This window comes from Kogia breviceps, chromosome 2, assembly GCF_026419965.1.
Source record: "Kogia breviceps isolate mKogBre1 chromosome 2, mKogBre1 haplotype 1, whole genome shotgun sequence".
NCBI classification, from domain to species: domain Eukaryota; kingdom Metazoa; phylum Chordata; class Mammalia; order Artiodactyla; family Physeteridae; genus Kogia; species Kogia breviceps.
Genome location: NC_081311.1, coordinates 88,301,863 through 88,319,835, shown reverse-complemented (window position 1 = coordinate 88,319,835; position 17,973 = coordinate 88,301,863). Strand labels below are relative to the sequence as shown.

The following is a 17,973-nucleotide window of genomic DNA, read 5'->3' as shown; positions in this document are numbered from 1 at the left end:
GAAACAACTCCAATGTCAGTTAGTGAACTAGTAAACAAACTGTGGAACATCTATCCAGTGGAATACTATTCAGCAATTAAAAGGAGAAAACCAACTATTGATATATGCAAAAACATAGATGAACCTCAAATGCATTTATGTAAGGTGAAAGAAGCCAGACTGAAAAAACAACATGATATAATTCCATTTATATGACATTCTGGAATAGGCAAATCCATCTGGATGGAGAATAGACTAGTCAGGGACTGGAGGTGGGGGAAAGGGTTGACTACAGAGGGGCAGCTTTAATTTTCTGGAGTGATGAAACTTCTATATTTTGATTATGATGGTGGTTACACGGCTGTTTAAACTTGTCAAAACTCTTAGAACTATACACCAAAGAGAGTAATTTTTACTGTGTATAACTTTAAGAAAAATAAAGAAGGGAAAAAAGTATGTAAGCAATTTGGCCACATCAACCTTCTGCCTGAAACCTTTCCATGGCTCCAAAAATTGTTAGTCCACACTTTCTAGCACGCAGCCACAGTCTGGCCTTCCTGTCTGCAGACTCATCTCTTGCTATGCTTCTCATTCCACACTATATGCAATTCCTGCATATTGAAAGCACCCAGCACGGTACCTAGCACAGATGCTCAGTCAGCACAGGTTCCCTTTCTTCGTACGGTTTTCAGCATTTGTTTCTGTTAGCCCTCTCTCCCCAAAGGTCTTTCTACTCCTCATCACAACAAACTTGTAGGCATGAAGGCTCGGCCAACATCTCCTCCTGATGTGTTTCTCTGAACCACTTCCTCCCTGTCCCTGCCCCCCATGATAGGTTGGGCCTGGCACCCCTCTTCTGAGCTTCCTTATCTGTGCAGTAAAGACAAAGATGTTCAAGCCTTGCATATTCGGAAGAAAGGACTGGCTCCTGGGAGATCCACTTTAAGTCCTTAAAATATCCTGCCCACTCATGGTGTCTGCATACCTGGGGCCTTGGGACATGACAGATAGTTTATGTTAATAATATGATTTATGCTGGGCCCCTTGAGCTACACTATATTAGTGGCCTGTAGAGACTGGAGACTAAGTAACTAAGGTCAGCTGTGGATGCTGCATGCCTAAGTAACTGACCGCCAATAAAAACCCTGGACCTCAAGGCTCGGGGGAACTTCCCTGGTTGGCAATACTTCTTACACGTTCTCGCCATGTTGCTGGGAGAATTGAGCGCGGTCCATGGGATTCCATGAAAGGGGACACCTGGAAGCTCGTGCCTGCTTTCCCCTGGACTCTGTCCTATGCACCTTTTGCCTAGATTTTTAATTTGAATCCTTTCACTGTAATATATTAGAACTACAAGTGTGACCACTTTTCTGAGCTCTGTGCATCCTTCTAGAGAATTATCTACTGAGAGTGGTTCTGGAACATCATCCCATTGGGTTTACTTCTATCAGAGCACTTATCATAATGAATTGACGCTGCCTGTCTCTCTCTGTGCTGCGATTCCTTTACGGGCAATAATCTTGTACAATTTTTCTGCCATCTCTAGTGCCTAGTGCTGTGCCTGGAACCTGATGTGTTAAATAAATGTCTGATTGCAAGAGAGGCACAGCCTTCTCATGAGTCTGATTCCCTTCTGAGCCAGAAAAATGCCTCCAGGGTTTGCAGAGGAATGTGGATGTAGCATGGGTTCTCTCCCAAGAAATCATATGACACTGACCAGGTAGTGAGAACTGTCAGGCAGCGACAACTGTCAGCACGGGTAGTGAGAACCGTCAACCCCAGAAGCGTGAGTTGAGAATTAAGCCTGTGAGACAACACATCCAGAATAGGAATTTAAAAAGCCTTAGCCAAGGAACAGCAGCGTGATAGCATAGCTGAGGGCTACCGAGGCTACAGGCGCTTAGGGGGAGAAGGGAACACTGGACAGAAGAAAGGGCTATGGAAATTCCACTCTGTCAACTACATTTTATTTTCAGAATCTGCCTTTAAGGAAAGCCTTCTCCAAACCAGGGTAAGTGACATTTCAGTAGAAAATGCCAAGACTGGATATTTAAAATTCAAAAGGTCTTTGGGGGACTTCCCTGGTGGGTCAGTGGTTAAGAATCTGCCTGCCAATGCAGGAGACACGGGTTCGATCCCTGGTCTGGGAAGATCCCACATGCCGCGGAGCAACTAAGCCCGTACGCCACAACTACTGAGCCTGTGCTCTAGAGCCCGCGAATCACAAATGCTGAAGCCCGCGCACCTAGAGCCCGTGCTCCTCGACAAGAGAAGCCACCGCAATGAGAAGCCCGTGCACCGCAACGAAGAGTAGCCACCACTCGCCGCAACTAGAGAAAGCCCGAGTGCAGCAACGAAGACCGAAAGCAACCAAAAATAAAACAAACAAACAGACAAACAAAAAGTCTTTGGAAACAAGGAGCGTCTACCTACAGTTCTCTGCTGGATTTCCTAGCTAATGTTCTGCCCGGCAGGTTAGCTGTAATTCCAGCCTCAAGTACTAACCTTTCTGGCTCTTGCTGACAGCTTTTAAAATGTTTAGCAATACACTTCATCACAAAAATCACAACAACAACAATTAAGTTTTGCTAAGAATCTTTTACTGGTAATTCTTAATCTTCCTTAAGAGGCAAACATAGCTCAATTCAACACACATATGTTTTGTCTTAGAGCCACAGACCAGTCAAACGGAAATACAATATGAAATAAATGCCAACTCACTAGTGGGAACCCACCTTAATTCAACAGCCCTGACTAGGATCATGGAATTCTAGAGTTGATTAGAAAAGAGGTCAGACCTTAGATTTCAATGTCCTCATTTTGAAAATGGCGTACCTGGGACCCAGAAAAAAAGCCCTGTCTGTCGAATAAAGACAACAGTGACCATGCAAGTAGCTAAGACATTACTTCAATGTGTGAACGCCTCCCCCCCCCCACCCCCAGTACGCTGCCTTTCCCTGCTGGGCCTGGCCAGCTTCCATTCCAAACCCAGCAAAGAGCCACCCGATAAGGCACACCAATTCAGGCCTGAAGCTCTAGTCAGACATGACCTAGCTGGGCAACCTTGGGTAAGTTACTGCATCTCTCTGAGCCTGTTTTCATATCTGGATTGTAGGATAGCAGTGGATTTTTATGTGGTTAATGAAGTAACATGGAGCCTCACACCTGGCATATATAGAAGATGCTTGACAAATGTACCTTCCCTTTCTTCTTCCTATCAAGTCCTCCTCTATGGCAGCCTTTCCAACAAGACTTCCTCAACTGAACCACAAATCCAAAGAAAATTATGTGAACGCTTATTTTCTCAGTTCCTCCCAAGGATGGCAAATAGCTAGTACCATTCCAGAAGAAGAGAAGAGAATTCACTCATTGCATATAATGGGGGCCTCAGGACATCAGGACTTAATTCTCTCCAGGAATTCAGTTGAGAGATGGCTCCATGCACGCACATAGCTGTACAAGGTTCATGTACCCTTTCATACCTCAAGGGTACAGGGTTCATGCACCCTTTCATACCTTCATACCCTCATACCATACTACCCATGGAGAGCCTCCCAGAAAAAGGCAGAAAGTCGAGGTCTGAGGGTTCTCATGTCAACTCTTCCAACATAATCTTGCTTTAAACCCTGCCCTGCCACTGCAAGAGCAGCTCTGAGCCCCTCAAGGAGAAGTCTTATGGGCCTTAGCTTTCTCCTTTCCTGCCCCCACCCCCATCCCACCCACATACACACCCGCCCCGCACGTTCATGCACATACAGCTGCTGTCTCTCAAACTCATGCACACTGCCTCAGTCCCCCCAGCCTGGTCTGGAGAGTCCCTGGATCGCAGGGGTGTCTAATAAATCCAGGCCTCTGCCGTATTCATCTGCCTTACCCCCGCCCCGGGGCATAAGGAAGAAATGGCAAGGGAGTCCAGGGAGGCACCTGGGCCACCTCCCGCAGCCTCTTTGAACCAGTTTGCCAGTGCTGACGTGGAGAAGGTATGCCCTCCGACTCTAGAAGTGGAAGGCAAGTCATTTAGGCAAAGAGAAGGAGGTTTCTTTGCCAGTTTGCTTGAAGTCCCCCTTCACTATTATCTAGTTTGGTTTTCTCGAATTAGGGGCTTTTTAAGTACCCCAGAGAGGAGGGAAAGGCAAGTTTCAAGGGAACTGGCATTGGAGGGAGGCAGAGAGGCAGAATTCTGGAAAACTTTTAGTTGGAGGATACACCAACAGCTGGGCTACTCCACTTCTCTGAGTTTCACGTGTTTGTTTTGAGGCAGGACGAATGAGGGGCAGGGAGTGCTCCATGCAGGGGGCTGGGCGTTCTTCACGTTCCTTTTCCAAACCCACGGACTTTAGAGCAGAGTCCAAACCCTTTACCTGCCATTCCTGGTACTCTTACACCCTCAACCTGGCCTGTGCTCCCTCTTGGAGAGGTGCGGGCGTGGACAGGACAACTACAGCAGACTGAATGCGCCAAGACAACCGTGCTGCCTGCACGGACCCCCTGCTCCTCTCTGGCTTTGCTGCTACCCGGGCACATGCAGACCCTCATCTCCACTGCCTACCTGGGGCTCTACGGCTTTCACAGGCTGCATCCCCACCCCCCACCAGAAGCATAACGGGTGAACTACCTCCCTGATTCCCAGGCAGCACCTGTCTTCCTTTACAGCTCTCACTACAGGGGCTCAAAAATAACCTGGAGGTTTCCAAGAAGTAAAATATAAAGATTGCAGTTTAGCAACTAATCAAGGGTCACCACTCTCGGCTTCCTTGCTTAATTAATATTTAGGGTCAAAGTCTTCCTATCAATCTGCCCCCAGAATTCGGTCCCTGGGGCAGAAAGGGCGCACTAAGGGGGGCACACAGTGCCAGGGTACATCAGAGCAACCCCGTCTCAGGGAAACCGCACTGTTTCAGAGGGTCCCTCTGAAGGGACCTCTAGAGCCCCTCCCCTGGCAGGGAGCCTCAGTCCTAGAGTCAGGACCAAACACACTGAATCCCGTCCACCCTCGGCTATTGAGCCCTCTCCTTTCTCTTCTGATTTACAGAACTCAAGGAGCTGCAGTTCGGAAAGCCAGACCTGTGCCATCGGTCAAGAACAGTCTGGGGAAGGAAAACGGCGCATCAAGGAACCACATTCTGTTCTCACCGTAAACACTCAGTTTCCCAGTTGAGGACGCGCCCGGCTACGAGGGGGGAGGGGCCGACAGGGCTCGGCTGTAACAGGTAAAAGTGGGTGAAAACGGGACGAGGGTGGTGGGAAATCAGGAGAAAACCCGGAAAGAGAGAAGGAATCGGAAGAGCAAAGCAATAGGAAGCCAGGAACCAAAAGATGGAAACAAGCAACAGAAAAAGTGCAGGAGCAAAGGACAGGAGGAGAGACCGTCTCGAGAGGGATGGAGAGAAGGCGCTCGAGACGGACAGACGCAGGGAGCGGCGGCGCGCGGGGCGGCGGCGGCGGCGCCCTTACCGGCGGTGGCCGAGCGCAGGCTCTCCAGGCTCCATGAGCGGGACAGGGCGCCGCGCATGCCCCCGCTGCCCCCGCGGCCGCCGCACACCACGCCGCTGCTGTCCGAGTCGGAGCCCGGGGACAGCCCGACGCTACTGCCGCCGCCGCTGCTGCTGCTGGTGCCGAGGTCCCCGCTCGTCTGCCCGCTCGACTCGCTCGGGCATTGCTTCGCCCTCGAGCAGGCGGGCCCGAGCTCCAGCCACAGGTTCGCGGGCGGCTGGGCCGCGGCGGCGGCGGGGCTGCCAGGAGACGGGGCCAGCGAGCCGGGGCCCGGACCGGGCGAGGGGCGTGCAGACGGCCGCGCTGCGTCCTCGGCCCCATCCCCGCCGCCGCACGGCCGCCGCTCCGGGCCCGCTGACATCATGGGGCTCCGCTAAGGAGGCTCCCGGCCGCCGCCAACCGCTCGGGCTCTGCGGCTGCGGCGGCGGGGACCCTCAGCGGGCGCAGGGCACACGGGGCTCGGGCGAGGCCAGGCGCCCACCGGGCAGAGCGCGGCGCCTCTGTTCGCCGCCGGTTCCTGGCCGCCCCGCGGGCGCTGTGCCGCGGCGCCGACCCCGGTGTGGGTCGCGGGCCCGGTCGGCACGCGCTCACGCACGCGCGCACGCAGACCTGGGGCGGTGGCGGCAGGGCGCGGCGCGCGGGGCCCCGGGCAGCTCTCGGTGCCCGCAGGGCCGCGCCCTGCCGCCGCCCTTGGCGCGCGTATGTTAGGACGGGCGCATCCTCGGAGGGAGGCGGCCGGCACCCCGCAGCCACGGCGGTGAGTAGAACCGGCGGGCGCTCGCTTTTTCCCTCTAGGACCCAGCTCAGACTGCGCGTCCTTGCCGGTCTGGGGCAGGAGTGTGGGCGGGAGGTCACGCTCAGCCCTGCGAGCCGCGTCGGGGAGCGCGCTTGGTCGGGACGCGCCCCTCCTCTCCGGGCCTGCCTCGGGGGCTGTGCGCTGGGAACACTCGGGACCCGCGACCCTCGGGACAGCCGGCCAGCAGGAGTGTGCCGGCGGTGCTCTGCAGAGATTAAGAAGCCATCAAAAGTAGAGGCGCGGTCCACGCCAGATGATTTTAGGAAGTGTCTGGGAAAGTCCAGTGACAGGCACGATCGAAAAATGGGAGCCTTGACGTAGCTCCAAGGATTCTAGGGTTTTTCAAATTTTGTTGTCGATGCGGGGGAGGGGGGCAGGGATTAGGGAAGAGAGTTGCCTTTTCCTCCGACGCTCCCAGACACCCGTGAACATTCTGTAGGTTCTTGGGAAGTGCCTAGAGGGAGGGTGAGGGGCCGCCACTGCTCCAAACAAGCGCGATAATCAGCGAGCAGTGTGGAGAGGAAGTCCCAGTAAGGACTGACAAGGGCTAAGTAGGGCTGCTGATCGCCCCCATCCCCAGCGTCACCACTCCTCCAAGCCCTAGGGAGCTGGTTGTAAAGTAGCAGACGTATTAACGATGGTGAGGATGAAATGAGAGGTCCTTGCCACGCCCCAGCACACCAGCTGCTGTAGGATGGATGCTGGAACAGTGGTCATTCTCTCCTCTTCCCTCCATTTGGGGTCCAGTTCCTGTAGCCCGTCTCCTTCCCTAAGCCACGTGTGCTCCTAGCTCTGCATCATAAGGGAACCTACCTCAATATCATCTCCCGTCCTTGCAGACCCTGTGCTGTCTCCTCACAGCAACTCAGGGGGCTGGGACAATGGCATGCCAGCGTTTATGTACAAAGTGCAAAGCTCTGTACAAGCATAAGGCAATACTAGTGTGCTGGAGGTTCACTTGATGGGCATTGCAGGGTGACTCAGCCAAATCTGCACCTTGAAGGCCCCCCTCAGCTGACTCCTCTGGGGATCCTTCCTGACCATTCCATACCTGGTATGCACACTTCCCACCCATGCCGCCCTTCTCCGCTGTCCTTGGGAAGAACAGCTGTCCTCGACACCCCGTTGCTCCTGAGTGCAGGCTTTCAGCAAGGAGAGTCACTGTCTGTGTTCCTGTCCGGTTGTCCTGTTGAGGCCTGTGAACCTAGCTCCTGATCTGTGGGGGATGAGTCACAGATCAGGAGACACCCTCCCATCAGCAAGTCTGTGGGCTCTCCCTCCAAAATAAGTGTCCACGGTGTCCATTTCTTTCACTTTACTGCACCACTACCATACTGTGTTTGGAAGACAGCTTCAGTCTCTTGACTTGTTGTTCCACAGAGCAGCCAGAGAGGGAACTCTAAATTAAAATATAAATCATACCATGTCCTGCTACTGATTCAAACCCTTCAGAAGCTTCTCTCGCAGTTAGCAAGACCCGCAAGACCCTGTGTGTTGGCCGTCCTATTCTCCACCTCCTGTCAGTGCTCCCTTTCCCTTGGTCTTTCCACTCCAGCCACGGTGGCTGTCTTGCTGTCTCTCCTTCCTGTCGCAGGGCCTTTGCACTTACTGTTCTTTTTACCTGGAATGTTCTCTTTGTTTTTCAAGGTATTGGCTCCCCAAACTTCAGATCTCAGTAAATGTTGCCTCCTCAGTGAGACTTCAGTTATTCCTTTCCAGCACTTATTGCCATCTGTCAGTGGCTTGGTTTTCTGTTGGCTGCCTCCCATAGACCATGCACTGTGAGGGCAGTGGCTCTGTACCACCACTGTATCCCCAGTGTGTGCAGAGCATCTGCTGCAGGCTAGGTGCCTGGGGAGTGCCTGTGGAAGAATGAGTAGGGACCTGAAACTGAGCAGGAGGCCAGCTAGGCAGAAGGGAGCACTCCTGCTCTCTGGGGTCAGGACTTTGAGAAGGTGTTGTGTGAACCCAAGTGGTGAGTGCCTCTAGGTAGCAGCAGTCTGGGCAGATCTAGCCTGTGTCAGCCAGCCATGCACCATGCTTCTTCTGAGTCCATTTCTCTTTTAAGTTTTCAGTAGAGTCTTATTTGAACCAGCTATCCTGGTTTCAGCAGTACTGCAGGGAAGAGTACAGAGTCTTCACTGAGTTTTGCTATGTAAAAGGGATCCATATTTCTTAAGACCACAGTGGTGATGGCAGCTGAAATTAACACTTACTACCCGAAGTTCAGGGAGTCTCAGGGGACACAATTTGGTGCAGTAAGATTTAGCCACCACCCCCACCCCGGCCCCCACACCATGGGAAGTATTCCATTGTGTATGTGGACTACCACTCAGCCATGAAAAAGAATGAAATAATGCCATTTGCAGCAACATGGATGGATATAGAGATTATCACACTAAATGAAGTAAGTCAGAAAGAAAAAGACACATACTGTATATCACTTATATGTGGAATCTAAAATATGACACAAATGAACTTATTTATAAAACAGAAACAGACTCACAGACATAGAAAACAAACTTACAGTTACCAAAGGGTAAAGGGGTGGGGGAGGGATAAATTAGGAGTTTGGGATTAGGAGATACAAACTACTATATATAAAACAGATAAACAACAAGGTTCTACTGTATAGCACAGGGTATTCAACATCCTGTAATAAACCATAATGGAAAACTAAAAACTAAAAAATATATATAATTGTATATCCATGGAATATTAAATATAGGTTGCAAAGGAAGGAGTGAGAAGCTAGCAAGGAATATGATTAGTTCCATCCCATAGAAATTCTGTGAGAGTCAACTATAAACTATTAGAAGAACTGCATCTTTAAAAGTCATACAAAAATAATCAAGTGTAGGATAGAAAATACAACAGATTATTTTATATCAATTATATAATTTAACTCTTGCATCTTTGATTTGTCTTTCACTTCTTTTTTTCAATTTAAGAGAGTATACTATATGATTTCCATGTGACTATTATTCTAACACTTTATATACTTCCCTTTTAGCCATGGATTCTAGTTGTCAATATCTCTCACATTAATATCTGTTAAAAAAATCATAAAATATAATCCTAATGGCCTATAAAAAAAAGTAAGCGTTCCCATATCAAACAAAGAGAACATGATAACCTATTTTAATTGGTTTGCAGAAGCCTCCAAAAGCCTTCAAAATTGCGAAGTAGCTTCATTAAAATATTTATTGAAAAATGCTAATGAAAAATTAAAGACACAAGAGGTACCTAAAAACAAAACAAGATAAAAACAGTAAGACTGATATAATTTCTTTCTGTCTGTCTTTTTTTTTTTTTTTTTTCTTTTGGGCCACATTGCAAAGCTTGTAGAATCTTAGTTCCCTGACCAGGGAGCGAACCCAGGCCCTCAGCGGTGAGAGAACACTGGACCCCCAGGGAAATTCCCCCAGGGAATTTCCAAGACTGATGTAATTTCTATTGCTCCCCTCTATCCTCTTTTATTTGAGTGCTCATCCTGGTAATCCCTGTCTGTAGTGACCAGTTGAGAGAGGAAAGTAAAATTTCATGTCCCCTCCTGTCCAAATCCAGACACACTGGTTATTGATTCTTTCTCTCCCAGGGACAACTGTTTGTCATTATCTAAGTCTTCCTTTTGGCTATCTTTGGGAGTGGCTCTAAGATCTTGTGAGGATAATATCTTCTGCACCCTCTTTAAGAACACCTCCTAAATCCAATTCAGTACGGCCAGAAATATTTACTCTTTGTTCCAGCTGAAACCTAACAAGATATTTGAAAGGATTTAATAACTCTATGATCAGAAATTTGGCCAGATTGGAAGCCGATGTTCCCAGCCTGTTAGGACTTTTCTTAAGGCCTTCTCCCCTAAGCTAATTGTACCGAGAGAGGAAGAAAAATATTCCAACATAGGTGGCTGGGTCTGACAGTCCTTTGATATCCTTTAGGTAGCAATACAATTCTATGAGAAATTAAAAACAGCTGTCCTTGTTTTACAAGTCTAGTCTTTCCAGGATCAGAGGTCTGCTTCCAGAAACCACCAATCCTTGTTAACCAATCCTCAAACCTCCCTTATTCATCTCAAAAAGCTTTTCAATATTGGCCTTAGGAAACCAAAGTCCTTGGAGGAACCTGCATTCTTTTCCTGTGCCTTTGAGCTGTAAATATTAACTCTTATCTACGCCATTTCTTTAAAGCACAATCTTCAGAGAGGTAATTCTAATCAGGAGAATGAAAGGGGGAAAGGTCATTTGAATTTAGACAAATGAAAAATCATGTGTCTTCTCCATAAATATTAGCAGAAAAAGCTTTAGCTATCTGAACAGAAGAACTTAACTTATTCCAACTGTTCTTTTATAGATAGTGATTTCCACATCATCATACCTGTCTTGTAACTAAAATTTAAAAATGAAGCTATGAGGTCTCTGTTTGCATTTGTATAATATGTTCCTGTTTCTATATACATGTGTGGTTGATGTGTGTTATTTCCTACCTCTGGATGATATTACTAAAATTAATTTGTAAAAGAGCTCTATTCAGTTGCTTTAAAAACAAACAAGAACTTATATAAATTAAGGGTTGGTTATTCTAAAAACTCTCAGAAATATAAACTAACCCAAATGCTTTTCAGGTTCATGTGATCCGAGAAAATATTCAATATTAAAGCTACTTTAAGTTCGTTGGCTTAATTAAAACAGACATGTATTTAGAGTTATCAACATTGACTATAATGCAGACAAACAACTTTTATTCTGCCTGGGCTTACTAGTCAAATTCAGGTTATCTCTGTTGTAAAATATGTCAGCATCAATGAAATCTGCTTCCACCCAAGATGCTGAATCAAGACTTAATACTTCTCTTCTTCTCTTTCTTTCCTTTACTCTGGCATTGGCCTGGAAAGATAATGCCATCACCCATACCTCCCAGACCACTGCTAAAGGGAGTAACCTCTGGAATTTAGAACAACTTTTAATTTCAGACTAGAAGATTCTCTCCCCATTTGTGCTAAAAACCTGACTAACCCCTTACATGGAAGTAAACACAAATGAGAGTATGATTAGAAACCATTCCTTAATTCTTGGAGACACTGTAGATTCAGTTGCTAAGATACTGGCTGCCCAGCAAAGATCCTTACACTAACCAAAGTTGGATTACCTTTAAGCTGAGCAAGAAGATGTCTGTGCTGTGGCCTACACCACCTGCTGCACCTGGATTGACACTTCTGGGGAAGCTGAAGCTCAGTCACATAAATCAATGAACAAGCCATTTGGCTTAAAAAGACCCTTCAATGGGGTCTTTTTTTGACTTATTTGATTTTGATTGGTTTGGGTCATGGGGACCATAGCTCCAAATGCTTTATGAACATTGAGAATTATCCTATTTATAATAATCATAATAACCTCTCAAAAGCTTTAAATGCATGTTTGTAGTCACTAGCCACCAAGCAAATGATCTCCCTCAGATTGGAACACTGAAAAAGAAATGGAGGAAGTGACCTACTTAAAAAATGTGAACCTGAAGTCATGACCTGTGAATACCACAGATGGTCAGAAAAAGAAAAAAAAAAACCCAAAAAGCAAAAATCAAGGATCAACGAAAGTTGTGAGAACCATAGAGTGGTATAATTGAGAGTGGTGCTACTGCCTTAAATTTTGATTACATATCTCAAGCAGAGATCAAAGGAGAATTGTTTAAAAAAAAAAAAAAAGCCCCAAATGGAGACACTTGTGTTAAGCCCCAGTAAGACTTAATACCTGACCTAACTGCAGTTTCAGCCTCTCCCAGGAGTGGATTTTAAACCAATCAGTCTGGAATTTCCTGGTTAGTATTAGTGAGGTAAACTCCCTAAGATCCCTGCCTTTCCCTAAGGGAATATAACCTTGCCTGAAACAATCTATTCTTTTACTTCTTTGTCATACCCTCTTTCTACCTATAAAAACTTTCCAATTTGTGTAGTTTCTCAGAGCACATTTCTACTTGCTGTGTGGGATGCTGTCCGATTCATGAATTATTGAATAAAGGCAAATAGATCTTCAGTTTTACTCAGTTGAATTTTGTTTTTTAACACAAGTTGCAGCAAATAGAGAACATCAATAGATAGATAGTAATTATTTTTTGAAAATGGACGTTCTAGAGTTGAAGAGTACAGTAACTAAAATAAAAATTTCACAAGAGGGTCTCAACAGTTGGTTTGAGTTGGCAGGAAAAAAGAACCAGCATACTTGAAGAGATTGATAGAGATTATGCAAACTGAAGAACACAATGAAAAAAAGAATGAAAAAAAATGAACACAGCCTCAGAGTAATAAGGAACAGTCCCCCAGCACCATTATCATTAGGTGGAAGGATTTCCTGGAGCGGGGTACCAGGCAGAGACCTCCTTTCCCAGCCAGGAGCAAATGGAGGAGCACCATTGACTGCACCAACATATGTATAATGGGAGTAGCAGAAAGAAAAGAGAGAGAAAGAAGAAAAAAAATTCAAAGAAATAATAGTTGAAAACTTCCAAAACTTACTGAGAAATAAAAATTTACATATCTAGGAAGCACAACAAATTCTAAGTAGGATAAATGGAAAGAGAGCCACAAACAGACACATCATCTTAAATATGCTGAAAGCAAAAGACAAGGAGAAAATCTTGAAAGCAGCAAGAGAAAAATTATATATAACTTACAAGGGAACCCCAGAAAGATTAACAGCTGACTTCCCTGCAGAAGCTGTGGAGGCCAGAGGTGGTGGGATAATATTAAAAGTACTGAAAGAAAACAATAAAAAGCCTCTCAACCAAGAGTCCTATATCCAGCAAAGCTATCTTTCAAAAACAAAGGCAGAATAGACTTTCTTGGATAAACTCTGAGAGAATTTGTTGCTAGCAGACCCAACTTACAAGAAATACCTAAGTTCTTCAGACTGAAAGCAAGTGACCCCAGATGGTAATTCAAATAGACATGAACAAAAATAGAGCACTAGCAAAGGTAATTATGTAATTGTAAAAGATAAATTCCTATTTTTAAAATTTTTTCTCTTAACCATTTTAAAAACCAATTGTATAAAATAATATGTATCTAATGTATTGTTTGGCCTACAGCATATAGAAATGTAATATATCTAGACTATATCTGCTAATACGAGCACAAAGGAGGTGGGCGGGAGCAAAGCTGTAGTAGCTAGGAAAATAATGACAGATGGTAGAGTGATAATTTTAACAATGCATTGTTGGGTTTGTAACATCAATAGATGTAATATATGTATAACAGTAATACCACAAAGGGGAGAAAGGGAATAGAGCTATATAGGAATAATATTTCTATATGTTGCTGGAATTAAGCTAATATACAGTTGAAGTTGATTCTAATAAGATGTACATGATAAAAAACAAGTTCTTACTATATAGGTTAAGTATATTCAATATATGTATGATGTATACATATGTATAACTGTATACATATGTATAACTGAACCACTTTGCTGTACAGTAGAAATTAACACAACATTGTAAATCAAATATACTTCAATAAAATAAAATTTAAAAGATGTGTATGTTAAACCCTAGAGCAACCACTAAAAAGTACTCAAAAATATAGAATATAAAAATAAAATGGCAGATGTAAATATAACTATATTAATAACAACACTAAATGTAAATGAATTAAACAATCCAATCAAAAGACAGAGTGTCAGATGGATAAAAAGCACAATCCACCTGTATGTTGTCTATAGGAGACACATTTTAGATTCAGACATAAATAACTTGAAAGTAAAAACATGGAAAAAAGATATGTCATGTAAACAGCAACCACAAGAAAGCTGAAGTGGCTCTGTTGATATCAGATAAAATAGACTTTAAAACAAAACACACTAGGGGGTGGAATAAGAGGACATGGAGTTTGCATCACAACTAGGGCACCTACCAGACTGGTGGGGGACCTTGACACCCAAGAGGATGGGAGGAATCCCCAAGCAACCGGGTAGGATGTGGGGGTGAGCAAGGGGGTAGGAGAAGTGGAGGTGGGATGGGACTGGTGCCCCTGAGGGCTGGCTGGGGGAGAGGAGAGGTTCCCACACCTAGAGAGGCCCACTGACCACGAGGGTATCAACAGGGATGGGGAGAGACCCTCGGGGGTTGAGAGGATTGGAGGGGAAGACAGCTAATGTTTCCCCTGCCCACTTGGGCCTTGGGGAGCCTGCTGGGGTCCCAGGCCTGATCCTCCATGCTCTAAGGCCACCTAAGCCCTGCCCCCAGATGCCCCAGTGCCTTATCTGGCCGTGTGGGTCCTGAGCCTAGGCCCTGCCCCCACCTAAACCCCTCCCCTGCCTAAGGCCCACCCCATACAGCCAAGGCCTTTTGTGGACTTTTTTTTTTTTTTGCTATTGTGGTTCTGTTTTACCTTCCAGTTGTTCTCTGATTTATATTTTTATTTTTTGTAATATATCTGTTAGTTTTCTAATTTTATCTTATTTTTTTGTTCCTTGTTATTGTTCTGTTCCAATTTTTTTTTTTTTTTTTTGCTATGCCACGCGGATTGCAGGATCTTGGTTCATGGGCCAGGGGTTGGACCTGAGCTCCTGTGGTGTGAGCATGGAGTCTGAACCACTGGACTAACAGAGAACCTCAGACCCCAGGGAATATTAATCAGTGTGAGTTCTCCCAGAGGTCCTCATCCAAGCACCAAGACCTGGCTCTACGCAACTGCCTGCAAACTCCAGTGCTGGATGCCTCAGGCCAAACACCCAGTAAAAAAGGAACACAGTCCCACCCATCAGAAAAAATGAGATGACAAAATAATATGTTACAGATGAAGGAGCAAAGTAAAAACCTACAAGACCAAATAAATGAAGAGGAAATAGGCAACCTACCTGAAAAAGAATTCAGAGTAATGATAGTAAAGGTGATCTGAAATCTCAGAAATAGAATGGAGGCATGGATCGAGAAAATACAAGAAATGTTTAACAAGGACCTAGAAGAACTAAAGAACAAACAAACAGAGATGAACAACACAATAACTGAAATGAAAAATACACTAGAAGGAATCAATAGCAGAATAACTGAGGCAAAAGAACGAATAAGTGAGACGGAAGATAGAATGGTGGAAATAACTGCTGAGGAGCAGAGTAAAGAAAAAAGAATGAAAAGAATTGAAGACAATCTCAGAGACCTCTGGGACAATACTAAATGCACCAATATTTGAATTACGGGATCCCAGAAGAAGAAGACAAGAAAAAGAAAGGGTCTGCGAAGATAGTTTAAAAGATTATAGTCAAAAACTTCCCTAACATGGGAAAGGAAATAGCCACCCAAATCCAGGAAGCGCAGAGAGTCCCATACATGACAAACCCTAGAAGAAACACACTGAGACACATATTAATCAAACTAACAAAAATTAAATTGAAAGAAAAACTATTAAAAGCAGCAAGGGAAAAGCAAAAAATAACACACATGGGAATCCCCATAAGATTATCAGCTGATTTTTCAGTAGAAACTCTGCAGGCCAGAAGGGAGTGGCAGGATATATTTAAAGTGATGAAAGGGAAAAATCTATAACCAAGATTACTCAGGGATTTCATTCAGATTCGACAGAGAAATAAAAAGCTTTACAGACAAGCAAAAGCCAAGAGAATTCAGCACCACCAAACCAGCTTTTAAACAAATGCTAAAGGAACATCAGTACGCAGGAAACACAAGAGAAGAAAAAGACCCACAAAAACAAACCCAAAACAATTAAGAAAATGGTAATAGGAACATACATATTGATAATTACATTAAATATATATGGATTAAATGCTCCAACCAAAAGACACAGAGTGGCTGAATGGATACAAAAATAAGACCTGTATATTTGCTGTCTACAAGAGACCCACTTCAGACCTAGGAATACATACAGACTGACAGTGAGGGGATGGAAGAATATATTCCATGCAAATGGAAATTAAAAGAAAGCTGGAGTAGCAATACTCATATCAGATAAAATAGACTTTAAAATAAAGACTGTTATAAGAGATAAGGAATGACACTACATAACGATCAAGGGATCAATCCAAGAAGATATAACAATTATAAATATTTATGCACCCACGTAGGAGCACCTCAGTAGATAAGGCAAATGCTAACAGCCATAAAAGGAGAAATTGACAGTAACACAATAACAGTGGGGGACTTTAACACCCCACTTACACCAATGGACAGATCATCCAGACAGAAAATAAATCAGGAAACACAAGCTTTAAATAGACCAGATAGATTTAAATTGATATTTATAGGACATTCCACCCAAAAGTGGCCAAATACACTTTCTTCTCAAGTGCACATGGAAAATTCGCCAGGATAGATAACACCTTGGGTCACAAATCAAGCCTCGGAAAATTTAAGAAAATTGAAATTGAATCAAGCATCTTTTCTGACCACATGCTATGATATTAGAAATCAATTACAGGAAAAAACTGTAAAAACCACAAACACACGGAGGCTAAACAGTGCACTGCTAAATAACCAAGAGATCACTGGAGAAATCTAAGAGGAAAGAGGAAATTTTAAAAATACATAGAAACAAATGCCAACAAAAGCATGGTGACCCAAAACCTATTGGATGCAGCAAAAAGCAGTTTTAAGAGGGAGGTTTATGGCAATTCAATCTCACCTCAAGAAACAAGAAAAATCTCAAATAAACAATCTAACCTTACACCTAAGCAAATAGAGAAAGAACAAACAAAACCTAAAATCAGTAGAAGGAAAGAAATCATAAAGATCAGAGCAGTAATAAGTCAAATAGAAATGAAGATAACAATAGCAAAGATGAATAAAACTAAAAGTTTGTTCTTTGAGAATATAAACAAAATTGAAAACCTTTAGCCAGCGTCATCAAGAAAAAAGGGAGGGGCTTCCCAGGTGGCGCAGTGGTTAAGAATCCGCCTGCCAATGCAGGGCACACGGTTTTGAGCCCTCACCTGGGAAGATACCACATGCTGTGGAGCAACTAAGCCCGTGCGCCACAACTACTGAGCCCATGTGCCACAACTACTGAGCCCAACGCACCACAACTACTGAGCCCAACACACCAGGGCTTCACGTATCTGGAGCCCATGCTCTGCAACAAGAGAAGCCACTGCAATGGGAAGCCCGTGCACTGCAGCAAAGTGTGGCTCCTGCTTGCTGCAACTAGAGAAAGCCCATGTGCAGCAACAAAGACTCAATGCAGCAAAAAATAAATAAATACATTTATTTATTTTTTAAAAAGAGGAAAAAAGAAGAGGACACAAATCAATAAAATTAGAAATGAAAAGCAAGAAATTACAACTGACACTGCAGAAATGCAAAGGATCATAAGGACGACTGCAAGGAACTATATGCCAATAAAATGGACAATGTGGAAGAAATAGCCAAATTCTTGGAAAGGTACAACTTTTCAGACTGAAACAGGAAGCATTAGAAAATATAAACAGACCAACCACAAGTAATGAAATTGAAACTGTAATTAAAAATCTTCCAACAAACAAAAGTCCAGGACCAGATGGCTTCACAGGCGAATTCTATGAAACATTTAGAGAAGAGCTAACACCTATCCTTCTCAAACTCTTCCAAAATATAGCAGAGGGAGGAACACTCCCAAACTCATTCTACGAGGCCACCATCACCCTGATACCAAAACCAGACAAAGATATCACACACACACACACACAAATTACAGGCCAATATCACATAGATGCAAAAATCCTCAA

General features: G+C 44.7%; 1 protein-coding gene and 1 long non-coding RNA gene across 7 annotated transcripts in view; one reads left to right on the top strand and one right to left on the bottom strand.

Moving 5' to 3' along the window:
- Positions 1–17,973, bottom strand: part of ARHGEF4 (Rho guanine nucleotide exchange factor 4) — a 244,565-nt gene that overhangs the window by 67,845 nt on the left and 158,747 nt on the right. The window contains exon 1 of one of the 4 annotated variants that reach the window (XM_067025776.1): positions 5,434–5,909. The exons of the other annotated variants lie outside the window; for them this stretch is intronic. Coding sequence (XP_066881877.1) covers positions 5,434–5,836 — 403 coding nt within the window. The 5' untranslated portion in view covers positions 5,837–5,909. Of the gene's footprint in view, positions 1–5,433; positions 5,910–17,973 lie in introns of those variants that run through there. 4 annotated transcript variants of the gene reach the window in all.
- The window catches only part of LOC136793582 (uncharacterized), a 95,719-nt gene continuing 83,869 nt past the window's right edge, over positions 6,124–17,973 (top strand). For all 3 annotated transcript variants that reach the window (XR_010839066.1, XR_010839064.1, XR_010839065.1), the window contains exon 1: positions 6,124–6,229. This is a non-coding gene — a long non-coding RNA (uncharacterized lncRNA). The remainder of the gene's footprint in view (positions 6,230–17,973) is intronic.